Below are 27,940 nucleotides of genomic sequence, written 5' to 3' on the forward strand. Positions count from 1 at the left end.
CATTTCTTTTATTACGTTAATACATATTAAAACATTATACTAGAATTACAAAAAATGTATATCAAGATAAAACCTTAGAAGCTTAAATGAGAACTAATAATCATTAACAAAGATAAAATCTTTACACAAAAATAACTTAATACTATACAAGGAACGTAGGCTAATGCCTAATATTGTCAATTTGTTAAATGTAAGATAGGAACGTTAACCATTTTTTGACAAATCTTAAAAGGATTGTTTTTAATACAGTAGGACAATGATATAGACCATTTAAGATCTTATAAAATATTAAAGCATCAGAATGATGCCATTTGATTTTAAGATTAAGGGTATTAAACTGGATCTGTATATGCATCTGTATTGCAGAGGGTGGTGCAAGCACCACTGCAGCACTTATGCCTCACTACCTAAAGTACGTGCTCCATTGTCTCGTCTTTATGGGTGCATGCTCTGAATAGTGGCCTTCTGCTTAGTTTCATGTTACAAGCGTGACCATTTAATTGACACTGACGAGTTGAGATGACAATTTCAAATGTCAATTTAGAGACAATTTGGGGATTGCCACCAGTTTGTCCGGGTAGCTGAAAAACTGCTTGGACTAAATGTAGCCTTGAGTATCATCCCACCGCTTTTTGAAAATCGTGTAACAGTGAGATTTTATTAGCTCTTTGATATTCACCATAGTAAGGTTCACGAAGGGCTCACCTTACTGGTTGATGAGCGGCGGCCTTCTTAGTAAGGGTCTTGTCTACTTGTTGTTGTTGTGCCCCTTGAACCAGCCAACCTTCACTTTGTTTTTGGAACTATGCAATATATTGATTATGTAGGATTTGTTGAAACCAAAGATTGGCGAGGCAAAGTCAACATGAGCCTTCAGTTTTGAAAGCAAATTTGTTGCTTCTTACCAGAGGCGAGCTCTTTGCAGGTCTATTCCTACACCTATGTTCATTCCAGTAGAGCGGAAGCGCATAATCATGAGTAAGACGACATTCTTGGCATAAATGTCTAGGGGCGTCAGACACAACATGACTTCCAAAGCACTGCTTGGTGTTGCTCTCATAACTCCCATTATTTGGAGGCAAGCCATTCTTTTAACATGATTCGTTTTTTAAACATTCGTAGAAAACTAGTTTTACTTATACGAATACTATACTACCGATGCATAATTTAATGATGGATCTGATAGTTTGGGTGCCAGAAGAGATGTTATTTTCCTTTTATTTGGTAAATACCACCATCTCAGTTTTTTTGGGGTTAATGAATAGGGAATATTCCGCACAACATTTCTCTGTGATTTTAAGAGTAGCCGGTATTGGTTCGCAAAGCGATTATTCAAATTTACCAGTTGCTCATCCGCGTAGGCTATTGTGTGGTGGTGGTCATTATTCAGGAGGATGATGAAACTGTCGAAATCATGTTCCACAGTATATCACCTTCACTCATTCGTCCCTGCGGACAGCCCCAGGTCACCATTCTCCTAAATTTGACGTCTTGGCTTATTTTACAGAAGGTTGTCTTGTTAAACACCTCCTTGATGTCAATAAATACACCCACGGTGGACTCTCCATCGACCTTTCCACCCATCGGACAGAGTCTGTTGATCTCCCTGGAGTGTATGTGTATGTGTTGGTTAGGATGAAGCGGGTTAGATGTCAGGATTTCATCCCTTATATATCTTTCGAGCAGCCTTTTCATGAATTTCAAGCAAAAGTATGATAGGCTATTAGGGCGATAAGCTTTGGCTGTTGTAAAGTCTATCCTCCCTGGCTTAAGAAGCAAGACAACTTTGACTTTTCTGCATGCCTTAGGGGTAGGTATATCTTAGCACCAAAAACGCTTTGACCATTGACCATGACGCTTTTGAGAATAAGGAGAATGCCCAGTTTATCTTGTTCTCGTATATATCCGATCGGCAAGTAGCCAATTCACTTCCGAGGATAAGTAAGGTACCTGTATCCGATTCTCCATAATTCTGAAGGTAGAATCAGGAAAATATGTAATAAATAGTAGTTCCGTGCTCTTAAAGGTTGGCAGTAAATGTGCTATCCTGTCTAGCTAGCTTACCTGTTTCCCGACATAGGTCTTTACTGAAAGCTTTTTGGAGCCAACAGCATCAGTATAGATAAACTGGATACTGATAGCATTATGGTTGATGTAATAATAACAATAAATATTTACTTCAGCTCTGCAAGCATAGTATTTTAAGATTCTTCTTATTGCAGCCTCAATGCGTTTAATGTGTACCCTATTTCCAGTGGTAAATCCAAGACATCTATTGTATATTCTTGCTAATAATATTCAAAATGTGCGGTCAAAAAAACACCTTAATCTTTAACTGTATCAAATGACCTCAAATTCGTTATAGTTCATTGTGTATTGAAAATTCATAATTTTATTAAAATAATTTAACGTAAGACATACATACTTCTTAATATTCAGTTCTAGACTATTGATATTATCAAGATATGACTTAATGGTTTCATATATCTTAAAACCATTAATGAAAGCAAGATACCTTGAATAAACAATTACACACACAAATTTCTTATGAATAAGTTAGAAAAGACAGGGCCAATATACGAACCCTGACGCACATCTTAAAATAATTTATTATCCTTTGAAATATAATTATTTATCCTAACTTATTTTGTGCGGCCAGTCAAAAAACTGAAAAAATTTGATCAAGTTTCAGCAAGGCCTATAGCTCCAAATTTCCTAGCCAGATGATTAAGACCAACCTTATTAAAGGTCTTTGAGGCTTTTGTCTGTATAAACACTATCATCCTGTACAGCCCTCTCAAAAGCATCGATTAAATATTACTCGTAAGTCAACAAGTGAATTACAGCAGATCTACCTTGAGAAAAACCATGCCGATGATGACTGAGCAATGGCTTGCAGTTGTATAAAAATTATACAGAAAACAACCTGTCAAACAGCTTAGGAATTATATCCTGAATACATATACCTTGATATTTACATATCACCACTTTTATAAATTAAAAAGCTTACCTTCCAATAATCAGGAAATTTGCCTGATGTCTAGCAAAGATTGGAAAGGTGGCAAAGGCTTACTTAGACTACACACACAGTTCTTGAGAAAAACAGATAGGATACCATCAGGGCTAATAATAACAATAAATTCTAACTTATTAAAATTTTAAAATAATTGTAAGTAATAATTAATATAAATAGAAAATTCTAGTGTTTACTAAGTTGTTACTAAATTTTGCCAAAAACATATGAATGTATGAAAAAAAGATTAATTTGTACTCAAAGTATCTATTATTCTCTATTATCTTTGCTTAAAATAGCGGTTTTTCTGATTTAGACTTATTAAAATTATAAGGTTTCTTGAAAACTGAAATAAAAATAATGTTGTCTTTAACTGTTATAATTAGTATTACATAAAACAGTTGTAATATTTTACGTTATAAAATCGCAAGATAATAGAATAAAGTTGCCAGAGACAGAAGCTGTTTTATGTCGAGGAAACACAGAAGTTTGGAAAATAAAACAAGTAATTGTAATAGCACTTGAGGGTTGTATATCATACAGTGCTTTTATTTCAAAACCAACCACTCTTAATAACATCTAAAAAAAAACACGTCAATTTAGATATACAGGAGGATGTTTAATTTTATATTTGATAAAGTTTTCAAAATTTTCGCATTCAATTACATACGCCATTGCATCTTCTAAAAATCTGTTTTTTTTAAATGCATATTATTTCTAAGAGTTCCAGTACAACCAGCAATAAAAGTATTTAATGCTGTTTTATCAAGTTTAATTTCATAGGTCTTTGCGAAATCGTTATTAATTCATTGAGCAATATACAAAATTACTTGTAACAACTGTGGCAAAAGTTATGTAGGTTAAACTGGTAGATATCTTCAAGAACACAAAAGAGATGTTTTTTATAGTTATTAAAGAAGAATGTTGTTCATCCTACAGCACTAGTTGAGCATGGTACTGAACTTGATCATTCTTTTTCATAACATGAAAGTTCTTAACCAGCAAAAATTTTTAGCCAAACGCAACACAGGTACGTATTAAAAAACATAATACTGCCAACTTTAAACGTGGCACTGAAACCCTCTGCAAAAGTTCTGCTTAATCAGATTTAATATTTAAATTAGTGACTTGAATACTGCAATCAAGCAAATACTCTAATATTAAAATGTTAAACCATATCCATTATCAGTTATTTACATATGTTTATAAAGATACATAAATTTCTTCTGTTTCTACAGCTAGTACAAAATTCTTTAGTACCTATTTTTAATTTGTTTTAAAAATTTATTTGCAATTTTTTGGTTCATGTTTATCTTTCCAATTCTTTACATGAATTAAACATCTGTTTCCCAAAATTTTGTTTTTAAAAAAACTTTTAGTTAAATATATAAAATAATAAACTACAATACGTAAGTTTCTCTTCGAAAGTTAAGCTCTAGGTAACTGCTAAAAGGTATAACAATATACTTAAATAGTAATAATAACTATACAAAGGGGTATATAACTCATGTTTACATTTTACGAGTTCACATGAAAAGATGCCTTGACAAATCATAAGCGGGAGTGACTCTGCAGGGCTAGGGCTTTACTTAAAGAAGGCTATTCTCAAAGGTTCGTGGCTAATAGTGTCTTGCACTTAGAATCTCGTTGTTTCCAGAATAATTTTCTGTATAAAAGACCGAGAAGCGATAGAAGGCGTATAACTAATCAATAACAGAACCATTATATTTACTTAACCATTTGAAGAAACCCAACTATGGCAATTTCAGCACTCCAAAGAGATATGCGTGATGCTTTTGGAGTTCAAGTAGCCGTCTCTATATTGCAGGTGTTGCTGACCATCAAGAGTATCCCCACTACAACTTGAGTTTCGATTCAAAGTTCGTCGGCTACAATGGCCATAAGAGCACATGACTTTACCTGCAGAATTTTGAAACTAGTTGTTGTTTTCGGACTAAACCAGAAATTGTTTGATTCAGGATAGTCATCAAATACGGGTTTATAAAGGGAGTCAATAAAAGTTGCCCAGCTTGCTCCTGCACAACCGGTACCAACCTTTGCAGGATGAAGTGCTATGTTCTCATCTCTCATAATCGCATAGAATTAATTTACTTTGAATAAACACCCAAGCAGTATATAAATTCTACTACGACCCAAAATTGTTTTATATTAGTTATATTAAGAGCGTATTGAATAATAAAATATTAGTTAACCTTATCTTAAAACGAAATTTTATCGATAACTATGTGACAGTTTAATAAAATATTTTTATAATGCAATAAGTAATTTGGTATAAAGTATTTATAAAACAATTTGTTATAACTATATTGTGCTACGCAAAATTTGTTATTAAGTTGCTTTTTAATTATTTTAAGACATCTTTAAAACAGATTTAAAATCATTTTATTAAGGTTTTCTAGCTTCATATTAGATATTGAACAGCAGATTCACTTATATAAAAAACGTTAAATAAACCGAATTGACAAACCCCTATATACGTGTTTCGATAACTTCGTATCATGACTTCGAACCCATCTCACCCCACATAATGTCAGTTTATTACATGGCGATCCTGCCAGTTCTTACATGGGTGAGTTGGAAAAACATAATTAAAAGAGCAAGTAATTATCGCGCAGGCGGGTAGTAGTGGCGGCGTTTCCGCTTCCAGTGAAAAAGGACTTACATTTTGGGAAGTTGTAGGAGCAATAGTGGTGGCATTATTCATTTTTGCTGTTATTTTTCATTGCGGTTTTCGATCAAAAACGTCATTGGAAAAGAAAATTCGCAAGGAAATAGTGAGGAGTATGAGGAGTCAGGACTTGACTTAGTTTATTTATCGAAGGGGTGCAGTTAAATGATGTCTCTCTGGCTGTTCCGCAATAGAGGGCAGCATCGAGGGATTGTATACTAATGTGGCGCAGTGCGGTTAGTTAGGTTAAAGCCGAGGATCAGCGCTTTCGGAGAAGACCTTGCATCCTTCTTCTTCTTCTTCTTCTTCTTCTTCTTCTTCTTCTTCTTCCTCAATTAAAATGGACTCGCGTCGTATTTCGACGGCCGCCCAATTTTTGTTGTTTATTATGGACCTATAGTTTAATGTGGGTTCCGAACTACAAGTGCTTTGTTTTTATAAGACAAACACATACAACCGTGCTCATGCCAGGATTCGAACCTTAAACCACACGATCGCATCGTGAACACTTTGCTCACGGTGCTACCGAGGTCGGCTCCTTGCATCCTCAATGATGAATATTATTAGGCATCTACATATATTGATATTTATTAGTAATTTGTTTTAAGTTCAAATGTCAGAGTTAGATAATACTTATTTGGTACTTTTAAGAGCTTATATACAAAAATTTTAAAAAGAGCCAAAAGAGCGACGAAGCTGTCTGGAAAGGTGTAACAAATTATTTTTAGAATTAGATTCGATTGAAGTTAAATTTAGGGATTTTGTAAAAATCGGTATTGCTGATAAGTATTACATAATAGCTTTCGAAAAAAATATAGAAGCATGTAGGAATATTTTACAGGATTTAATTAGAACCATAAAACTAAGGTAAGATAACGTTAGAAAATATAGAAATTTAAACACGGGGGAAAAATTTGACATTGAAACGGCAGCGTCCTTATTGTTATGGATGGAACGGAGACGGTAACTAAGCAATAGTAGATGCAATTGAGTTATATTGTAAGCTTTTGAATAATGATAGTAAGAGTTTTCCAACAAAATTTATTTTAAAACCCAAGGTAACTGAAAGTGCAAAGTTAAGGCTAAGGTCCACATACACGAGTGTAGACGAGTTGCTAGGAGATATTAGGGCTAATATACTAACTTTAAAATCTGAAGCATCTCTGTCTACGCAATTGTATTTAGCAAAACAAAATAATAAAACAGCTTTTTCTGGAGTTGACGCTGGCTCGGGTAGAAAGGGATGAAGCTGCTGTACCAGTATTAACTAATGTAAACGAAAAGCTGGCTATCAGTGCGTTTTACAATGGATTACGTGATACTCAACTAAGAATAATATTTGAGGCTAGGGGCGACACAAAATTAAAGGACGCTCTTTTAGGCGCTAAAGACGAGAAAAAATCCCGTGTGACCTCAGGCACTTCCGCCAATAGTCAAAACTTTTTTTTATGTGTGGTGGAAGATCAAATTTTAATAACTTTAGAGGTAACAATAATCGCGACACGCGAAGAATATCAAGAAGTCATTACTATAATAATGATAATAGACAAGCAAATTTTAGTAGGTCAAATTTCAGTTCCAGTCAAGGTACTAGGCCAATGCAACGAGGACAAAGTAGAGGGAATTTATTGCAAAGACGTGGTTTTATTAATTGCATAAAAAATAGAAACCCAAGCAATAATGGTAGAGTGTATTTAGCGCAGCCAGCAGACGCCGACTCTAACCAAACTCAAGGCGTAGAAGATGAAATAAATCGTTTTTTTCGAGGATATAGGAGAATAGGAATGTAAATAAAAATAGTAGTGGACTCAATAGTATGAATAAGTTAAACTGTATAAGTAATATGTAATATAGAATGAGCGAATTGACCTGAATTGAACGAATATTTCTCAGAGCATGATATCAGTGCGTGTCGATAAAGTGTTAGATTTAATTGATAGGGCTTGTAGATCAATTCGATGTCAAATTTGTAGAGTTATCTTTAGTAGAAATTTTTTACGAGATTCTTGGCTTACAGCGCAAGACTTCTGCGGATCGGATGACCCAGCTTGCTACTTTGTGCATGTGTATGTACTTGAAGCCTATTTGCACTTTATTTAATTTGTCTTTAAAGTCGGGAGTATTTCCTCCTTTTTGGAAGAATTCGTATATTACGCCGATATTTATGTCTGGTAATACTAGTGATGTCAGTAATTATCGAGAAGTTTTTATACAGTCAACCTTGCCTAAACTTTTGGATGGAACTTTTGTCATGGCAATGTAAAAGTCTTATTATTAACAATCAACATGGTTTTCAAAAAAGTCGTTACAATGTTACTAACTCAATATGTTAAGAAGATTATCTGTTTAATTTTTTTGGTAAGGGTTCACAAGTTGATGCTGTTTATACCGATTTTTCGAAGGCGTTCGACAGAGTTAATCATACGCTTCTCCCTGCAAAGCTCCAAGCTTTGGGTTTTGGATCAAATGTTATTTGTTGGCTAAGAGACTATCTACTGGGTTAATCGCAATGTATACGGCTTAATAACTTCTGATCTAGCAGCATATTTGTGCTATCTGGTGATCCTCAGGGGTCACATGTGGGTCCGTTGCTTTTTACAATCTTTGTTAATGATATAGGATTATTTGTAAGAAATTGTGAATTTTTATTATTTGCTGATGATTTAAAATTATTTTTGTCTATTGATTCTAATGTTCAATGTCAATTGTTACAGGATGACTTGCATAATCTCTGTGAACGGTGCAACATTAATGGTTTGGATTTTAATGTTCCGAAGTGTTATTCAATAACTTTTGGAAGGATTCGCAATCTTACATTATTTGATTATACTAAAGGTTCCACTATTTTAAAAAGGGTAGCGGAAGTTAGGAATCTCGGAGTAATTTTCGATTCTAAGATGTCATTTGTGTCTCATGCTGAGAAGTTAGTTCGTATAGAAATCTAGGATTTATAACTAGATGTAGTCAAGACTTCTCATGTTATATAAAGTTTTGTACTGTTCGTTGGTCCGTTCTCGGTTTGGAGTATGCTAGTTCCGTATGATCTTTATTTTATAAATCGCATATTGAATATATTGAGAATGTCCAAAATAAATTCTTAAGAAATTGTTCTTTTAAACTTAAGGTTCCATTAGCTAATAGTCATACCGATTATAAGTCGGTCATGTCAGTTCTCTCTTTGGACCCACTTGAGTTAAGGCGTAATTATTCAGACTTGTGATTTATTTTTAAATTAATATCTGAAATGACTGATAAATAATTGTCGGGTACAAAAATTGGCTACACTTAAAAAACTCTTCTATGTAGATTTTGATAGTAGATCTTATGGACAGCACAATCCTATAACTAGAATGCAACGTTCTTTCAATAGATATAGTCTTGACTTGCACGTTTCTCTTAGCAGTTTTAGGAGTTCTCTCAAATTAATTAGTGACTCGTGACTTTTTGAACAAATTTCCTTAAATTAATTTTTTAAATTGATTTATGTCTTACTATTATCTATTTTAACTACTTTATATTATTTTATTTTTGTAAAATTGATGGATTAACATATTTTACATACATACCTTAACAAGGAAGAAAAACTTTCCATAATTTGCGCCAAGTATGCCGATGTGTTTCATTTAGAAGATGACCCTTTGACAGTAGCCAATTCATATCAACATAAAATTAACTTAAAAATATGCGCGAAACCAGTCTATGTTAAACTTTGTAGACTTCCGCATGCGCAAGGACGAAATTCATCGTTAAGTTGGTAAAATGTTAGAGAATGGTATAATCGAAGAAGCCACATCTCCGTGGTCTTCTCCTTTTTTTTAATTGTACCAAAAAAGTCCGACAACAATGGTAGTAAAAAATATATAGTAGTTCGACTATCGACTATCGATTACTCAATAAAGAGCTAGAAGATGAAAGATTTCCGCTAAATAACATTAGCTTGATTCCTTAGGAAACTCCAGTTATTTTACACATTAAGACAGGATATTACCAACTTGAATTAGATACCGAAAGTCGAATTTTTACGGCATTTACTACGGATAGGAGGCAATTCCAAACGAAACGATTGGGAATGAAAGTTAGTCCGGGTGCGTTTGCATGATGACAGTCGCCCTGTCCGGTCTAAATTATGAACTCTGCTTCCTATATATGGATGACTTAATAGTTTAGAAGTTCGCTCCAAAACTATAGCCAAAACTTAGTTAAGGTTTTACAACGGTTTAGAGATGTAAATTTAAAATTTAACCCAGATAAGTGTAGTTTCTTAATTTATTAAAAAATTATTTTTATATTTAGGGCACAACATTTCAGCAGAAGGCGTCTTGCCAGATGACAGGAAAACCGAGGCAGTTTCAAAATTTCCGGTACCATAATTATTACAAGAAATTTATAAAAAAATTCGCGGAAATTGCTTATTCTTTTAATCAATTGTCTCGTAAGGGCGTACCTTTCTAATGAACCGAAGAATGCGAAAAATCATTTCAATTATTAAAAAAGGCACTTATTAAACCTCCTATACTACAATACCCAGACTTTTCGCAAAATAACTAGTTTATTCTTACTACCGATGCAAGCGGTATTTCATTAGGTGCGGTGTTAGCAAATTGTAGCAATAAACCAGTAGCGTTTGCATCTCGTAGTCTAAATAAGGCAGAGAAAAATTAGTGCACAATCGAAAAGGAACTTTTGGGAATAGTTTGGGCTGTTAAACGTTTCAGGCTATATCTCTACGGCAAAAAATTTAAGAAATTAACAGATCATAAACCGCTAATATATTTATTCAATATGACCAACCCCTCTAGTAGGCTTACCAAGTTTAGACTAAAAAAACTAGAGGAATATGACTTTTCGGTCGAATATATACGGGGTACGGAAAATAAATGTTAAGACTGGTGCGCAAGCAAAAACGCTTAATACCAAAAATCAAAACGACATTGGACAAACGACGCCACCTAGTACGCATAATCAACCTGCAGTGGTAAAGGTGTTGACACGTCCTTATAATACGGTATAATTAAGAGTACTCTTAGAACCAGATTTTAACAAAATAAGAAATATTGCCCTTTCTCGAGTGTTTTTGCCATCATCAGACTCTAAAATATATTACAAACAGTTCAAAAACATATACGAACATTTTTTTTACCGGTGACATAAAAAAATACAGATAAGATTATGAAATTGTAAAATACTTACTGAGTTACTTAACACATACACTAATTCTAAACAATAACAAACAATACTTGAATGGTACATTGCACGACATCTAGTGAACAGTTAAAATTATAACAAAATTGAACAATATGAGATTAGCAGATTTCTACTGAGTACTGGGAGTGAGTAAGAGAGAAACGTCGGACTGTAGTGTTATAGGGTGTGAATATTATAATAATTTCTCTCTTACTCGCTCCCAGTACTCAGTAGAAATCTGCTAATCTCATATTGTTAGAAGAGAATCTGTTTTGCTTTTTCTTGCCAATACTTATTTATAAAGTATAATTTTTTTCAAAATGTGTAGAATTTCTTCTTGGAAAAACATTAAAAATCATTCACTCGGATTCAAATATTAGTGAGGTAATTAGATCGCCATTTTCATCAGAGAACATTTAACAACCTGGAACATTGGAAATTGGTCAGAATGCGTACATATCAGATACGGATGATGATGAAATGGAAGCTATAAATAGTACTAGTAAGGTTAACGAACTTACTGATATTTCTAAAAACATAGAGACCAAACATAAGTCAAGATTTTTAATAAAAGAATTCCAAATATTATTCTTTCAGATCTCTTAGAATTACAAAATCATCCTCAAATCTTACATCTATAAAAGCAGCATCTGTTAAGTGTTGCTACCATTTGCGAATAAAACAATTATATTTTAAGCGAATTCTTTATAAAATAAAAATATATATCACTTTTATTACAGACAAAATAATTACGTTATATTAGACTCTAAGAATCTCTAAGAATAAAAATAAATAGATTATTATAAAATTAAATAGATTTATGTAATGAAGCCAGTTGTGATACTTATAATTTGTTTATGCACATAATATAAATGTAAGGCGAAATTGAGTGAAAAAATTGCAATATTTTTAATCATATTTTTAAGATTTTCTTTTTACTTATTCAAAATCTTTAATATACCAAAGGGGCATTAAAAATCAGATGCGAATATGCACCTATAGTATCAGTAAAATTCGTTGCCCGAGAAAATATTAAGCCAGAGAACCCTAAAATAATGTTTTCTTTTCTAATTATCATTACAGGTATAATCAGCTAAGCCGCCATGATAGGCATGGAGGCATGTTATGCATGCATGATAGGCATTTTTTCAATCTATATATCTTTTTACGAAAGGCATAGAGCTTATAAACCTTGTTAATTTTATTAATCTCAATATACAAATTGTGTTGATTGAAATATTTATATTTTATAGTCTTATATAAGTTAGCAATAAAACAATAATATAACATTAATAAAATAATTTTATGATTGTTTTATTATGGACTGGAATCGATTTAATAATCTTATATAAAGCTATTAAACAAGTTTCATGAAATAAAAATATTTTATTAGCGTGGGCTTCTTTTGACTTTATACACGATTTATAAATGCTTATAAGAGCAAGCTTGATGACAATAAAGTTTTTTTATAGTATTATATAGCGTGCTATATGATAATTACAAGCACATTTGTGCTGCTTGGGACAATGACGGGTGACATACATGAAAGAGATTCTAGACCCTTATGTGAGGCTATGGCAAGGAGCTGTTGGTGAAGCTTGCACTTTTATGAATGATAACGACCGACCTCACCACACCAAAGTTGCAAATGGGTATATGGAATCGGAAGTCATTGTTTGTTAAAATTGGCCTGCATTATTTCCGGACATGAATGCAGAAGCCCACAAAAGAACGTACCTGTGCGACAAAAAAATATATTATTATTTTTAAAAATTTTTAATTAGCTATAAAATGTATAAAATTATTTTCTTTGTTAGATTCTGCTATTTACCTTCTAACTCTGTTCATTTTATATGTAATTAGGTATTAAGTTTAAAAAGTTTCACAAACTGCAGTTCTATCAATTCAGTCGTAAAGCTGAGACCAATCAACGTTTAAAATATTGCTATTATTATGAAAATGTAAATACGTTAATTATTTTGCCTGGTTTTTGTACTATTTTTATTGGTATTCTGTAGTGAAAGTTGATTCGTAGGGTTTCCTTAGGGTTCTACTTACGTTTGGTTTATTATTTTTATCTATAGTGTTTAGTTTTTAAGTAATTCATCTTGTTCGAGAGCCTAATTTTGGCCCCAATTTAGGTTCTTTAGGTTATATTATTGTAAATCCCTGTAGTTCTAAAATTCTAGAATTTGTATACTTGCTTGCTTTACACTATAATATACATGAAAGCTTTTGTAATATCAACAGATTTCATTCAAGATTCGCAAAGTTGGAATTCTCTGATTATGCCAGCTTATAGGCCTACCTAATAACTTTATATTATATAATACATAATTTTATTTACGGGTTACACGTAAAGTCCTGATCGACTAATGCAATTACTTGCGTGTAAATAAATTAGTGTCGTAGGGCTTATTTTGCGTGTCGCACGGAATATTCAGCCCGACTCGATTGCAACATTTTTTATTATTTGTCACTTTGTTCGAACCATGGATATCGTTCCACGCAGAGGCTAAAAAATAATGCGGGAGATTAATGGTTGCCTTGGGTATAAATTTAAATGTGATTCTACAATGTTTCACGCAAAAAAGTGCCTCATTTATCCCATCAATTACATGACGGGAATTGACTGCATTTAATTTATTTATTAAGTGGGCTTAGTTAGGAGTATTATTAATTAAATATTCTTTTATTTTTTTACATTAGCTTGTATATAGGGTAATATATCATGAAGACTAATGATCATAATATTAATATTTTACACGCTTAATATTTTTAACTGTTTTATATACTTATAAATATTTTTTAAAAATTAGACCGAGCCTCTTGATTGCATAATATATTATAAATATTAATAATGGCTATCAAAAACCTAGGCAATGAAGAAATGTTAATTAATAAGCATTTCACAGCAGCATGTCTAGGATAGAAAACATGATTTAGAACACGAAACATAGAACATTAGAAACATATAAATTATACACATAAAACAAACACTTAAAAGAAGGAAACCTTAAAAATAAGAATTGTAATAAAACCACAATCCGATAACTTACTTTTAGTAATATGCTTATGGATTTTTTTCAGTGAAGATTTAAATTTTGGATAAAGGCGAATTAGATAAGAATCGAAAAAGAATTTTTTTTTAACTTATATTTATTTATCTGTAACTAATATTTAGTGGTCGGATTTGCAGGGGAAGCAGATAGTGCTTGATCAAAGAACCACAGTCTTTCCAGAGTCTTCAGCCAAACAAATTAGTAGGAAGAAGTTTATTAAGTATTCAAAGAAAAAAAAATTGTTTATAAAATCTGCTGGTAATTAAAATAAGTGAAAACGAAATGTAAGCAAAGATATGTTTCAATAATGGATGTTTTATTGATTGATTTACATATATAGTTAAGAGTTTTTCTACGTAGAAATTAAATATGCAGGGTGACTCAAAAAAAAATTACGTCATCAATATGTTTTTTAAATGGAAACTACAATTTTTTAATGCAAAATCAGAAAGAATGCATTTTTTTACAAAGGATATGGTACAAATGAATTTCCTGGCGTATTTGTTCTTTTAAATCTTCTAAACTCGCTGGCTTAGTGACATATACTTTACTTATTAAGTATCCCCATAAAAAGTAATCGAGGGGAGTTAAATCTGGCGATCTGGGTGGCCATTTAATAAACCCTCGTCTATGTATCCAACGATTTGGAAAAAACTTCTTCTAGATAACTGCGAACGGGTAAAGCATAGCGTGGTGGAGCTCCTATGTTATTCTAGGATATTAATTTAAAATCACACGTCCATTTTCAAGATCCCACAATAAATACATTACAACCAATCTAGCATAGGACAATGACATCAAATATTGCTCAGTCTACATTTTACCTATTGCACCAAATTCTATTATGTCAAAATCTATAATACTCGTACACCAATAAGTTAAGTTCATTGTCATCATAATTAAACTTATATTAAAACTATTTTTACAACATTTGGTATATACAGAGTAGTACACTCCATCTTGCTGAAAAAAAGATCACGTTGGTGCATGTCGGATTTTTCTAAAACCGAATACAAAGTCAGAGCGGGGATAAGATCATTTTGAAGAAAAATCAAATATTGTAAACCAGTGTCATCAAAAAAGTAAGGTCTTAAAACTCTTCCTTCCACTATACTGCACCACACATTGACTTTTTGAGGGTGTTGTGTATGACATTCTGTGAACCAATAAGGATTTTCGATCGCCCAGTATCGACAATTCTGTCTGTTCACATGACCGTTTAGAGTAAACGTTGCTTAGTTAGAAAATATTATCCATTTTACAAAATTATTATTATCATCACATAATTGCTGCATTTGCTCACAAAATTCATTTCGCCGATCAAAATCATCTTCCTATATGTAAGAATATTTTATAAGGGTGGAACAATTAACATTAGAAGCCGTGCCTGTGATTGTGCCTTGAGGATTATCTTGGACCGTTAATAGAACGTTAAGCTACGGATGCACTGTATATATTAAGATGAAATCTTTAATATCCAAAGTGGGGTTATAAGAATTTTTGCAAAATCAAGCATTCATTTAATTAAAATAGCATTCAGTGATAAATAAAATAGCATACAAACGACTCAGATATTTTTACTATATTGACGTCGATACAGATTTATCGGTCAGTGATTTAAAAATTGGTGAAAGTCAGTTCAATAAAACTCTAGGTATTTACTACTCAAATTCACATGTAATTCAATATTTATTAGCCATGTCTAATATTCCTAGCAAACGACCAGTTACAAGGTCCTCCGAATTATAGATGATTAGTAAAATATAGGATCCATTTGGCTTATTGCAACAAATAATGATTGTAACCAAGCTTTTACTGAAAAATCATTGGAATTTAAATAATTCCAATAATATATAAAGATATAAAAGGCGAATAGCTTACATTTAAAATTGAGTTTTCTGAAATTAATTATTTCAAAATTTCTAACAAAGATATAATTTCTAAATATATTTTTATTGAACTGGATAATTGTTTTTAAATTCGATAAAAGTATAAAAGGGCATTAAAACTAACAATTGAAGTGAAAAGTTTAATTTTAATAGTGTTTTTCTGAAGATCTTGCCTTTCCTGTCAAGAACATGAGACTGTCATCAGTAGATATGCGTAAAATTAAATCATCCATCGTTGGCACTTTCAATGATAAATTTCTAAATGAAATAGAGATAAAAAATTGTCACCGGATCGCACCTAAAATGCTTAGTAATAAGCCGCCTGCAGTTCTCATGCGATTTTCCACTGACATTTCATGGATATCGGTACTTAAAAATCGTAAACTTTTGAAAGGTTCCGGTATACAAATTAAAGAAGACTGAAAACACGTCTTAATTTACTAACTAGTACCGTTCGTTTGTTCGAAAAGGATGGTGATGTAGTTTATGGTTCACCTTTGTCGATGCAATTAGCACACCAAATACAAAAAATACAAAACAGCTGTATGTGTTTTTCTTACAATATTCCGTTTAGAGAACATGTTACACCTCATTTAAATAATAAAAATATCCTTAATATGAGTTACCGCAGAAAACTTCATTTTTATACCTTTTTACATAGAATCTTAAAAACTGGTCAACCCTTATACCTTGCAGCATTATTTAATCAATTTTTACACCAGCATCATACAAGATTTGTTAATAAATACAAGGTACCTCAACATCGCACTGCAGCTTTTCAGAAATTTTTACATAGATAGGGATTAAATTGTGGAATGATTTACCAGATGAAGTGAAGAAATTTACTTATAAAAGATTCCTAAAATACGCTTAGCAATTTCTTATTGAGCAAAAATAGCCTACATTTCTGCCAAATCATGCGTGCTATGCTGTTGTCAGATTTTCCCGCTAAAAAGGATAGGATAACCTTTAAAATTAATTATTTACTGTTAGTATAGTAGCTAGTCCTTTTTGTGCTCGGGTTATATAGTATATAGTTGTAAAATTGATAGTGAATAATTTGTATACAGGGTGTTCATTTGAAAACTTCCCACCACGGATTTATCGAAAACCACTGTTTAAAAAAAAACGCCGAAATACGTCAAAAGGTTTGTCAAGGGGGACAACTTTCTAACCTAAAATTACTTCACCCCCTTTCACCCTCTGCCCCCCAGGGTTGCACCCTTAAAAATTTTAAATGTCAAGGGGTATCGAGTAATAGCTTGTTTAAAATGTCTTTCGAAGTCATCTATTTTGACGTTACGATTTTTTTAAATCGGTCGATTCGTTTTCGAGAAAATTACAAAAATCTTTGTTTATCTTAATTTGTTCGGATAGAAAACAAAAACATGAAAATATCAGTTTTTATTTCAATAAGTGTTCAAAATGATGCCCGTTAGGGTTTGCCAAATCTACAATTCGTTTATAATTTAAAACGGAAACTACATAAACAGCAATTCCGAAGATTAGACGTGAAAACTGCCGTCACGTTTAACTCCAGACATCCGGAGAAGATAACTTCGCATAGGTATGGTTTTGGACCTTGTTACTAAGTTTACTGAAACTGGATCTGTTGCAAATAAAAAACGTGATCATCGGCGAATTTTGGATGAAGCCGCTCAAGTTGAAGTTTTGGGTCATTTTGAAATAAATCCTAATACTTCATTACGCAAAATTGTTGCTGCCACTGGTATTTCATTAGGCTCTGTTCACACAGCTACCAAACTTCATTAATTTCATCTATTCGAAATGAAAATATTGCAAGATTTAACCGAACACGATTTCGATAGGCGAGTTGAGTTTTGTAAAAAATTACTGAAGCGATTAATAATAGTACTATTAAATGAATTATATTATATTAAATGAAATATTATAGAAATTTAAATGGAGACATTTATTTGGATATGTTGGAAAATACCATCAATCCGCTTATCACTGAATCTATTGAAAACCAAATCGATGATGATGGAAACCCTATACTTGATGAGGATGAAATATATTTCCAGCAAGACGGCGCTCCTCCTCACTATGTTCTTCCCGTTCGGCAATGGCTAGACGACGAGTTTCCAGATAAATGGATAGGGCGAAGGGGGCCTATAGAATGGCCTGCCAGATCTCCTGATGTAACGCCTTTAGACTTTTTTCTATGGGGTCATTTGAAATCTATTCTGTTTACTCCCCAATCTGAAAGTTTGGATGAACTTCGTCAACGCATCATGGACAGCTGCCATGATATCCCACAACATGTTTTTGAAAATGTCCGTCAGGAATTTGAACATCGCCTATATCATTGTTTGGCCAAAAACGGGCAACATTTTGAACACTTATTGAAATAAAAACTGATATTTTCATGTTTTTGTTTTCTATCTGAATAAATTAAGATAAACAAAGAATTTTCTAATTTTCTCGAAAACGAATCGACCGATTTACAAACGTTAAAATAAAAGACTTCGAAAGACCTTTAAAACAAGCTATTACTCGATACCCCTCGCCATTTAAAATTTTTAAGAGGATGACCCTGTGGGGCAGAGGGTGAAAGGGGGTGAAGTAATTTTAGGTTATAAAGTTGTCCCCCTTGACAAACCTTTTGACGTATTTCGGCGTTTTTTTTTTTAAACAGTGGTTTTCGATAAATCCGTGGTGGGAAGTTTTCAAAAGATTTAAGATTTGAGATTTGAGATTTGAGATTCGAGATTCGAGATTCGAGATTCGAGATTCGAGATTCGAGATTCGAGATTCGAGATTCGAGATTCGAGATTCGAGATTCGAGATTCGAAAATTGAAAATTGAAAATTGAAAATTGAAAATTGAAAATTGAAAATTGAAAATTGAAAATTGAAAATTGAAAATTGAAAATTGAAAATTGAAAATTGAAAATTGAAAATTGAAAATTGAAAATTGAAAATTGAAAATTGAAAATTGAAAATTGAAAATTGAAAATTGAAAATTGAAAATTGAAAATTGAAAATTGAAAATTGAAAATTGAAAATTGAAAATTGAAAATTGAAAATTGAAAATTGAAAATTGAAAATTGAAAATTGAAAATTGAAAATTGAAAATTGAAAATTGAAAATTGAAAATTGAAAATTGAAAATTGAAAATTGAAAATTGAAAATTGAAAATTGAAAATTGAAAATTGAAAATTGAAAATTGAAAATTGAAAATTGAAAATTGAAAATTGAAAATTGAAAATTGAAAATTGAAAATTGAAAATTTGAAAAACTTTCTGAGTTTGGTGGTGATTGCTTGATTTTGATTCCTCAAATTTTATTATCAGTAAAATTTAAAAAGATTTGTTTTTAAATAAAAAAGGTAGGTTTTTAAATTTAAACCCGTTTCTTTATAACAATTTAATTTGCGTGGGAGGTAAACTTAAAAACTCTTGTTGTCTTATGACAAGAAACACCCAATAGTTTTGCCTTTATGATATAGATTAACTGAATTAATCTTATTAAAGGGGCATTATAGACTAATGCACTGTGGGACACACTATAACTAGTTTCGATCAGAGAAGATCTTGGCTAATACATAGTAGAAACCCTTGTAAACGAATTTTCCGCTGATGCACTGATTACTGGTTTTAAAGTAAAACCTTTTAGTAATCAAATAATACTTGATAATAAGGAATTTAGCTCATGTTATATTTACAGGAATATCGATGTTTACTCAAGTAGGTGTAGACCACAGTAATACATGCTTCGTGCGAGATCGACTGACAGATTAAAAAAGATACAAAATGCTAATTAAATATGGGAAGCGGGTAATAAAAGCGCTAAGTCCTATAGTAATTTAAGAAGATAATCGGTAATGGAAATTTAATTTTTGAATTCCATTTAATATCATAATAATACTAATCGAAAATATGCTTAACCTCCGACCAGCGCCAGCGCATCCAAGCGGTATAACCTGGCGCCGTACAATGACCTTCTGCAAACAGGCCTGTTTTTTTAGTTGTGATCCTTCTTTCTTTATTATGTTCCTTTTATGTATTTCATAGCCCTGTAAGTATTAGTATATGAATGGACAACTTGAGAATGTTAGTCAATGAATCAAACATCAAATTAATTGTAAAAAAAATTCATAGTCAAATGTAGTCCTCTATCTTTAAACGCGTTTTTCTCAAAACGACGTTTTTCAAATTAGTGATAATCATAACTAAACACTATTGTACCGATCGACGTCAACTTTATAAGAAGTTTTATAATTTTTGTCATGTGAAATGCATATATATAGTATTTTGTATATATGTTACCGGCAAAGTATAAAATCCGTCATTGTATAGAATTCCTAGGCATTTTGTAGAATGCTTAAAATCAGGCTATGTGTAAAATAAATTGTATTACATACATTGCATAGGCATTCTATAGAATGCCTAATTAAAATCCTGCAAAGTATGAAAGAAATCGATGTTTTAACGAGAGTCGTAATAAAAATAGTGGTGAGAGTGTGATAATGTACTTTCACTGCCCGTGACGCAGCGTACCTATTTGTTTTAGTCCAGTACTGCTTAATAGATCTTATCGCGACACTGGGTTTAAGAAAATATCTGATTCATGCGTTTCTGTTATGAAAGATAAATTTTATACTATAGAATTAAAAAGTAAAAGTCATCAAAAAGCAAAAAATTGTGTTTTTATTGACGAACAGTACACAGTGTTAATAAACGATGTTAATAATGCGAGGTCTGCCTCTTAAAAGATTTCCCTAGATTATTGGCTAATTGAGTACTAGTTTTAGCTTAACGTGTAGAACACATAATAGCCAAATTAAATACTAAGCTAAAAACTAATATTCCCTACCCAATTTTTTTCCATTTGAAAGAAATGTTCGTTTTTCATTGCTTATGAGCTATTAAAAGCTAACAATATTCTACACATATTATAAAATAATGCATACTTACATCAACTTGAACTCCTTCTACCCTGTAAGAAGTTGACTGGGGCCTAGCTTTCGGTAAATACCTATAAAATTCCTCGTGATCCTTATACCACTTAACAGAATAAAGAGTGTCATTTCCTAAATCGAATTCACACTGTAATTGAGCCGTTTCTCCTGGTATTCTGAATTGGGGTACATTTACCCTAACCCATTTAAGACCTGTTTTGGTTGAATTTATAACTGAAATTAAATGAGCATATAAAAATCTAATTTAGTGGTTACTCGAGTAGACTCACCTTCCAAAATGGCGAAGAATAAAATATTCCAGGAAAGCTTCATTAGAGTTTCTAACTTTTCTCCATAAATATAATTTTTTTATCAAACGGAAAAAATCTATTAATGCCGAGCCAACTCGTACGCCTTTTTTTATGATAATTCGTTACAATATATGAGACCAGTTAGTAACTAGGCAGCTTTTTAGCAGATACCTAAAAAGAAAGACAAAACAAAAACTTAAATAATTTGTTTTGTTTTTAGGTAAATTGCGAGTGTACAATATATTGTTAAATAGTTTTTGATTCTAAGAATAATGCAGTTTGATCCTAAAAATAACCCTAAAAATAATGAAGTTTCAGTCCTAAAATAATAAATGAAAAGAAATTTGGAATAATTCGTTCTTAAAGCTAGATTAGTATTTTAGGAAAAATAATATTAATAAAGATTAATATTGTGTCAACTTGATTGTGACAAATAATTTAATGACGAAATATAAGAAAATAATATTTTTCAGTGCAAGACAACTGTAGGGTGATTTATATATTTTATATACAACCAAAAGATACTTAAAACTAAATTAATAAAGCATAAAGCTCTCAAGAATGTTTTTCTTTTTCTTCACAAAATATCACAAAAATTACATATCTAGAGGAAGGAATTTTTGATGATTATATGTTAGATTTTTGGCCACCTGAAAGCTTTAATATCTAAATGTATTTGCATATATCTTAAAGCTTCTTTAAAGACTGACATAATCAAAAAATTACGTAATCAAAGTGAATTATTACGCTGTAGGTCCCTCTTCGAAACGTTTTAATGTCAAAGAGCTGGAAAAATCGACCCTAAATGTCCTTATTATTTAGGAATACCACTGTATAACTGTATTACCACTGTTGGTGGTGAAGATTCACCAAATAGTTTAGAGCTCTTTTTAAAATTTTCAGTTAAATTATATGTGTACAAACAAGTTAAATTATTTGTATAGTCATATGGATAGTTGCATTTATCAATATTTTAGTTTGCGGCTTATTTGTCAAAGATGTCGTTTAAAGTCTCCGTCAGAGGCACCTTTGATGATAAAAGAAATGGCAAAATAGATTACTGGTGCAGGAACCTATAAATATGAAACAAATGGCAGCACGAGCGACAACATCTATTTACATGTTGCCCGCTGTCCTGTAGGTTCTGATATTTATTAACTAATATCTATTATATCGAAAATTATTCGAGTTTAAGATATTTCAATGTGTAAAAGTTCTCAAGCTTTAAAAAAATAGAAAAGTTATTGGAATTCTTCGAAGATTCAAAACCAAAGAAAAAATATAAGGTGCAGGCTTATACTATACTATACTAGTAAACTACTGTGTTGCCTATCACGACGTATTAGATTATGAGACTAGGAATATTATAATGAGTTACTTATTTGATTGGGTATTACGTCACTTATAGAAAAAATTAGCAAAAATCAATTTAGAAAATACTGTCTTACACGATCAAAAATTGAAAAGAAGAAGAAAATAGACTTATTTGCGTATTTAAAAGAAATATGAATTCAAATTTCAAATGATACTATTCGATATACGTAATTTAATTTAAGTTCAATAAGTTTTAAATACAATAATTTACAATAATTTAACCCTTAACAACTATTCCAAAAAAAAAAAAAAATCGATATATAAAACAACTATTGATGGGTCAGTATGACCCACTGTATTATTTATTCAAAAAACGGTAACGAAACTTACAACGTATTTTCTAACATAAAAACAAAAACATTTTAACAAAAAAACTTACTTAGTGCAGTTAGGGCAAACTTTTACTGCACATTGTTGACAAATAGGCTTTTTACAATTATTGCAAACAGTATTTGTTTTTCGGTCCTTTGACCATGGGCATATGGCACATCTTTTTCGCTTGGACGTTGATCTATCAGTGAGTGGCACAGGAGGATCTGCAATCTCAGTGTGAAATATATTGGAGCCCAGTTCTCGAACCTTTCGAGGTACCTTTGTATTTCCTAGTTTTTTTATGACGAACGGCTTGCATAACAATACCCCTAGCCGCTTTAGAAAATCATAGCGCGTAATTTTTGTTCCATTAGATGCACAGTTATATAAAACATAACTATTAATTCCAGCAATATTCAATATTGCATGAAATAATGCCATTGGCCAACATCTTGTTCTGCGCGAAGTAGAATAATTTGAGCATTTTTCGTCAAGAGCATCAACCCCTGCTTTAGTCCCATTGTAGTACTCGATTATATCTGGTTTCAATGAAATGTCATTTCTCTTATTATCGTGATGCATACTTTATACTAATATAACTGCTTTATTAGTTTTTGGAACAAATGATACCATGGTAATCGCCGGAGAAAAACCAAACAGTGAACTTTTAGGTTGTCGCTTATGACTGGGTTGAAATTCTGGTGGTATTTGACGTTTATTTTTTTTTAGAGCTTATTATTCAGCACCTCATTTACTATCTCAATTGAAGAGTTCCAGTTGTCAGTAGTTACATTGCAGTTGGTACACATTATGTGCTTTGTCAAACGAAGTACAACCTCCGAAGGATTCGAAAAACGTTTTTCTTTAGGGGCTCGATCTCCAATTTGGGCACCTGTATATACTTCGGCGTTCAACATATAGTCGGTCTTTAAATCCGCCAGAATTTGTACTTTCAAGCCATACTTAGCTGGTTTACTAGGGATGTGCATACGGAATCCGCATTTACCCCTAAAGGGTACTAACATCTCATCCAGGGTAACATTATCACCAGGGTTGTACATTTCCCGTGCGTTATCCACAAATGATTTATAAATTTAATATTAAAAACTTCTGAAATCGGCGGCAATTTGTCCAATTTGATCCTTTCCTTCCTGGTTTGTAAATTATCAAAGCGTAAGCAGCAAAGCAAAAAAGAAAATCTTGCAAGGCTCATTGTAGCTCTAAAAATGCCTCTTTCTGTTCCATCAGTACACCACATTGACCTTAGATCCTCATGACCAGACTTGAATAAGCCTTGAAGATATGAGAAACCAAAAAATGCTTTTAGCTCATCTTCACTTGTTTTGGCAATAAACGTTGGCTGAAATTTTCTTCTGGCAGCCCTACGTCTTTTGAAACTTTTATATTTGGCTTGACACAGTCCAATTTTTATATTTGTAAATTTACAAACTATCTTTAGAATCTTATCATTTATAAGTAAGTTCCATGCTTACTCAGGTGACTTGGATGGATTGGACAATGCAAAGCCCTTCAAACCTGGTTTAGTGTAAATAATGTTATGAGCTGCTGCTCTTCCATGTGTTGCTGCTCCTTTTGACCATCTTGTTCCATCCTTTCCAACCCAAGACGTAAAATTAATTAGAGGTTGATCTTCCTCAGAATCATCATTGCCAGAAACCCCAGAAGCCTCACTCGGAGAATCATGTTTGCTAGAGAATAGCTCGCAGTCCTCTTCAGAATCATCGCTTTTATCTCTATCCTCTAAAATTTGTCTAAGAGCGTCCTGTTCATTCTCAGCAATTTCCAAGGGCACATTGGCGCCATTTTCATCATCCGTGAACTCATTAGTTTCATCCACGTTTTCGAGGTCCTGCCAAAAATCATCATTTTCTATAATGTCTAAAAGCTCCGCATCCGTGTATAATTTGAAATCCATTTTTATGGATAACTAGATACAAAAATTACAATAAACACTTGTTCGAAACAATTTTTATGCAAAAAAACTAAGTGCTAAATTGAAAATATTAACGTAACAACTACCGCTGGGTCACTTTGACCCATTTTCGTAAATTCGGCTTCGACGAAGCTGCATTCCTACGTAGTTAATGTGCTACTAAAAGTAAGCACGTGCGCTAGACAAAGTCGTGAAGCCTTGCCCCCAAGTTACAAAATTGGAGGGGGAAATTTCAGTTTAAAGGCGTCTCTGGGTCAATTTGACCCCGTCAATAGTGGTAAGGGGTTAAGTATTTTCTAAATTGATTTTTGCTAATTTTTGCTATAAGTGACGTAATACTTAATAAAATGAGTAACTCATTATGACTTCGTCACAACAATACAGATCTTACTTAAGAGTATTATACTTAGAAGCAGTACAAGTTGGTTGATAAAAAATTAAGTAATTTGTTACAAAAATCAGGTTAATCCGTATATTAAGATATTTGTCACTTTATTTTAATTTCATGGACTAAGAAGAAGATAAGTGTAATTAAATCCATAACCTAACAATAGAATAAATATAAGTAATTTTTTTTAAAGTTTGGCCCTTGTCGGGATTCGAATCAGCGACCTCTGCATATTCGGTGCAAACGCCTAACCAACTAAACCACCAAGATACCTCTGTTCGGCATGTCAGCAGTTTAACGGAGGTCGCGTGATTCCCTTAATCCCTGCGTTTGCCAAACTTATTTCTACGACTTCCTATCTTACATAGTATCTCGATAGCCTAATCCTTTTATATAATATAAATATATTTATTATATATAATTTAAAGGATGAATATTACAGAATCAGGACGCAAAGATATCTTTGTAAATATAAATGATTAGTAAGTGAGTTAAGGTCTTATATCTTTTTAAAGTACCAATCAAGAAGGAGTTACTATATAATCCCTCTTGATTGGTATTAATAGCATGGTATATTAAAAGACTTGCATAGTTATGGAAACTTGAATGTAAATTTTATTACGTAATATAACTTATTTGTTCCCGCATAATTGAAACAAAACAATTGAATTGGAAGACGTGGACTGTATTAAAATGGGACTTACCGATATGCTGTGTTGCACTTTATGTCTGCTTTTCTAACACTCCAGAAAAGAGGTTTAAAGGCAAGGATTGAAAATAGGATAATCAGGAGGAGTAACCCCACGAGCAGTTTTTACATAAACAAAATTAATTTATAAAACTTTTAATTTGCCTCGTGTAATTTCGAGCAACCGTCAAAAAAAACTTTACCAAAAGAAATTTTTAGGTTAATACTGTTTCTGACAAGATATTCGGTACTAGCCGTACAACCTTGAGTAATTTTATCAAAAATCATTTTGGGCATAATATGTGTGTTGTCAAGTTTATTTCACAAATGTCCGTCAATATGAAAATAGCGCAAACATTATTCTTAAATACTTTGCTTAGTCAATAAGCCTTGTTCAAGCGCGATGTGTTAGTGCAAGAATGAATTTGTCAGTTATAATATACACTCATAGTCACATTTAATTCAAAGGAAAAATTGTAAGTTTAATCTATTTTACTGATACAGATAGATGGAATTAAGAGTGCGTAAGTAAAAGATATTTAATCAAGAGTATTTAGTTGATGGTTATCAAGGAAAATAAGATAAGGAAATAAGCCGGATAAAAGCACCAGAAAACATTTGTTTAGAAAGTTATAGCAAAAAACCTCGACTCATATGTATTTTACAGTTTGATCACCAATTGGAAAACTTAATATACTCACATAACTTAAAATTATATTTAAAATGATCTATTAAAAACTGATATGATAACAATATTAAAAATCAACTGTGATGATGATGAGCTGTACGATAGCTCTACAACCTGAAAAAAAATTGTATACCCAGTATTGACTTGAACTCTTTATAACGTTTTAGAAGTCATTCTCGAAATTTAGTATTAAAATTACGGTATAATTCGACATGATGTTTCCCTCTGATTAAGGGAGTAATTGCTTGCCCAAGGGCGTAGGCAAGAATTAATTTTTAATCTATTAGGGGAGTGGGCAAACTTATTTTATATTTAAAATATGTCAAAGTCGGATTTTATTCGATCAATTTTATGTGTACATGTACCAAATACGCAGTTTTTTACGTATTTATACAAATGCCAAACGGTGTGGGTATTTAGCAAATCGGTTTAGTACTCACTAAAATCTTTCTTATTTCCTCTAACTACTTCTTCGAATACACTCAATAAGTATAATTAATCCATAAAGCATATAGTCAATTGAAATTATCCTATAATTTTTTGACGATCCAAATTATTTTCCACCTTTATTGGTCGCTTACGCTTCTCAACTTCTCAATGTTCTTTCGTTCGAACTTGATATACAAAGTAATGCGATGGCAATGCAGCGGCGGCTCGTCAGGGTAGGCAAGGTAGGCGCCGACTGCTGTAGATACCAGATGGGCTTCACGTTCAAAAATCGTTCATCTTTTAGATTCAAAATGGAATAAGTTAAAAAAAGTTTTTCAAACAATTATTGACGATCAATCTTCATCATCCGAGTCAATTAACGGGGCAAATCTTAGATTTATGAAAGGTTTAGAATTTTCTTTTTTAACTGCGGCATACAAAAATGTATTTGATATTACGGATCCACTATTTAGTATTTTGCAAAAAAAGTCTTTAGATATAGCTTATTGTCAAAAACAGGTATTTTTAACAAAAGAGCGCCTACAGTCCTTGCGGAATGAATTAACCTTCGAACAATTTTTTGAAGAAGCAAAAATTAGAATTTCAGGCGATATAATAGATAGCGTGGATAATCCCACACCATCAAAGAGAATAAAATTATCAAACACTATCAAACTTTATTTTATGAGATTATTGATAATATTTCGACGCAAATAGATGTTCGGTTTGCAGATCTATCGCAGTTAACTTATTTTGCATTGGTTGATTCTTCTGAAGTTCCAAGAGTATAAGAAACATTTTCCAACTTCTTTAGTTGCAAGTATCACCAACCTTTATAAAAATATTTTTGACAAACAGCAACTAATTAATGAGTTAAGTGTAATTTTTCACGATGAAGAACTAACAACATTAAATGTAGAGTCAATTTTAAAACATTTTATAGATAATGGTCTTAAAGAAATATTTCCCCAAGCTTTTACACTTTTTACGCTTATTGTTACAATACCAATCACAAGTACATCAGTTGAAAGACATT

At 32.1% G+C, this 27,940-nt stretch overlaps 1 protein-coding gene across 3 annotated transcripts in view; it reads right to left on the bottom strand.

The window, feature by feature from the left end:
- LOC126734502 (uncharacterized) overlaps positions 1-27,940 on the bottom strand; it is a 686,490-nt gene that overhangs the window by 614,468 nt on the left and 44,082 nt on the right. For all 3 annotated transcript variants that reach the window (XM_050438159.1, XM_050438160.1, XM_050438158.1), the window contains exons 2-3: positions 21,051-21,242; positions 20,777-20,994 (exon numbers count right to left, since the gene is read on the bottom strand). In XM_050438159.1, the coding sequence (XP_050294116.1) occupies positions 20,777-20,994; positions 21,051-21,093 (261 nt within the window). In that variant the 5' untranslated portion in view covers positions 21,094-21,242. The remainder of the gene's footprint in view (positions 1-20,776; positions 20,995-21,050; positions 21,243-27,940) is intronic.

The sequence above is a fragment of the Anthonomus grandis genome, chromosome 3 (assembly GCF_022605725.1).
Source record: "Anthonomus grandis grandis chromosome 3, icAntGran1.3, whole genome shotgun sequence".
Classification (NCBI taxonomy): domain Eukaryota; kingdom Metazoa; phylum Arthropoda; class Insecta; order Coleoptera; family Curculionidae; genus Anthonomus; species Anthonomus grandis.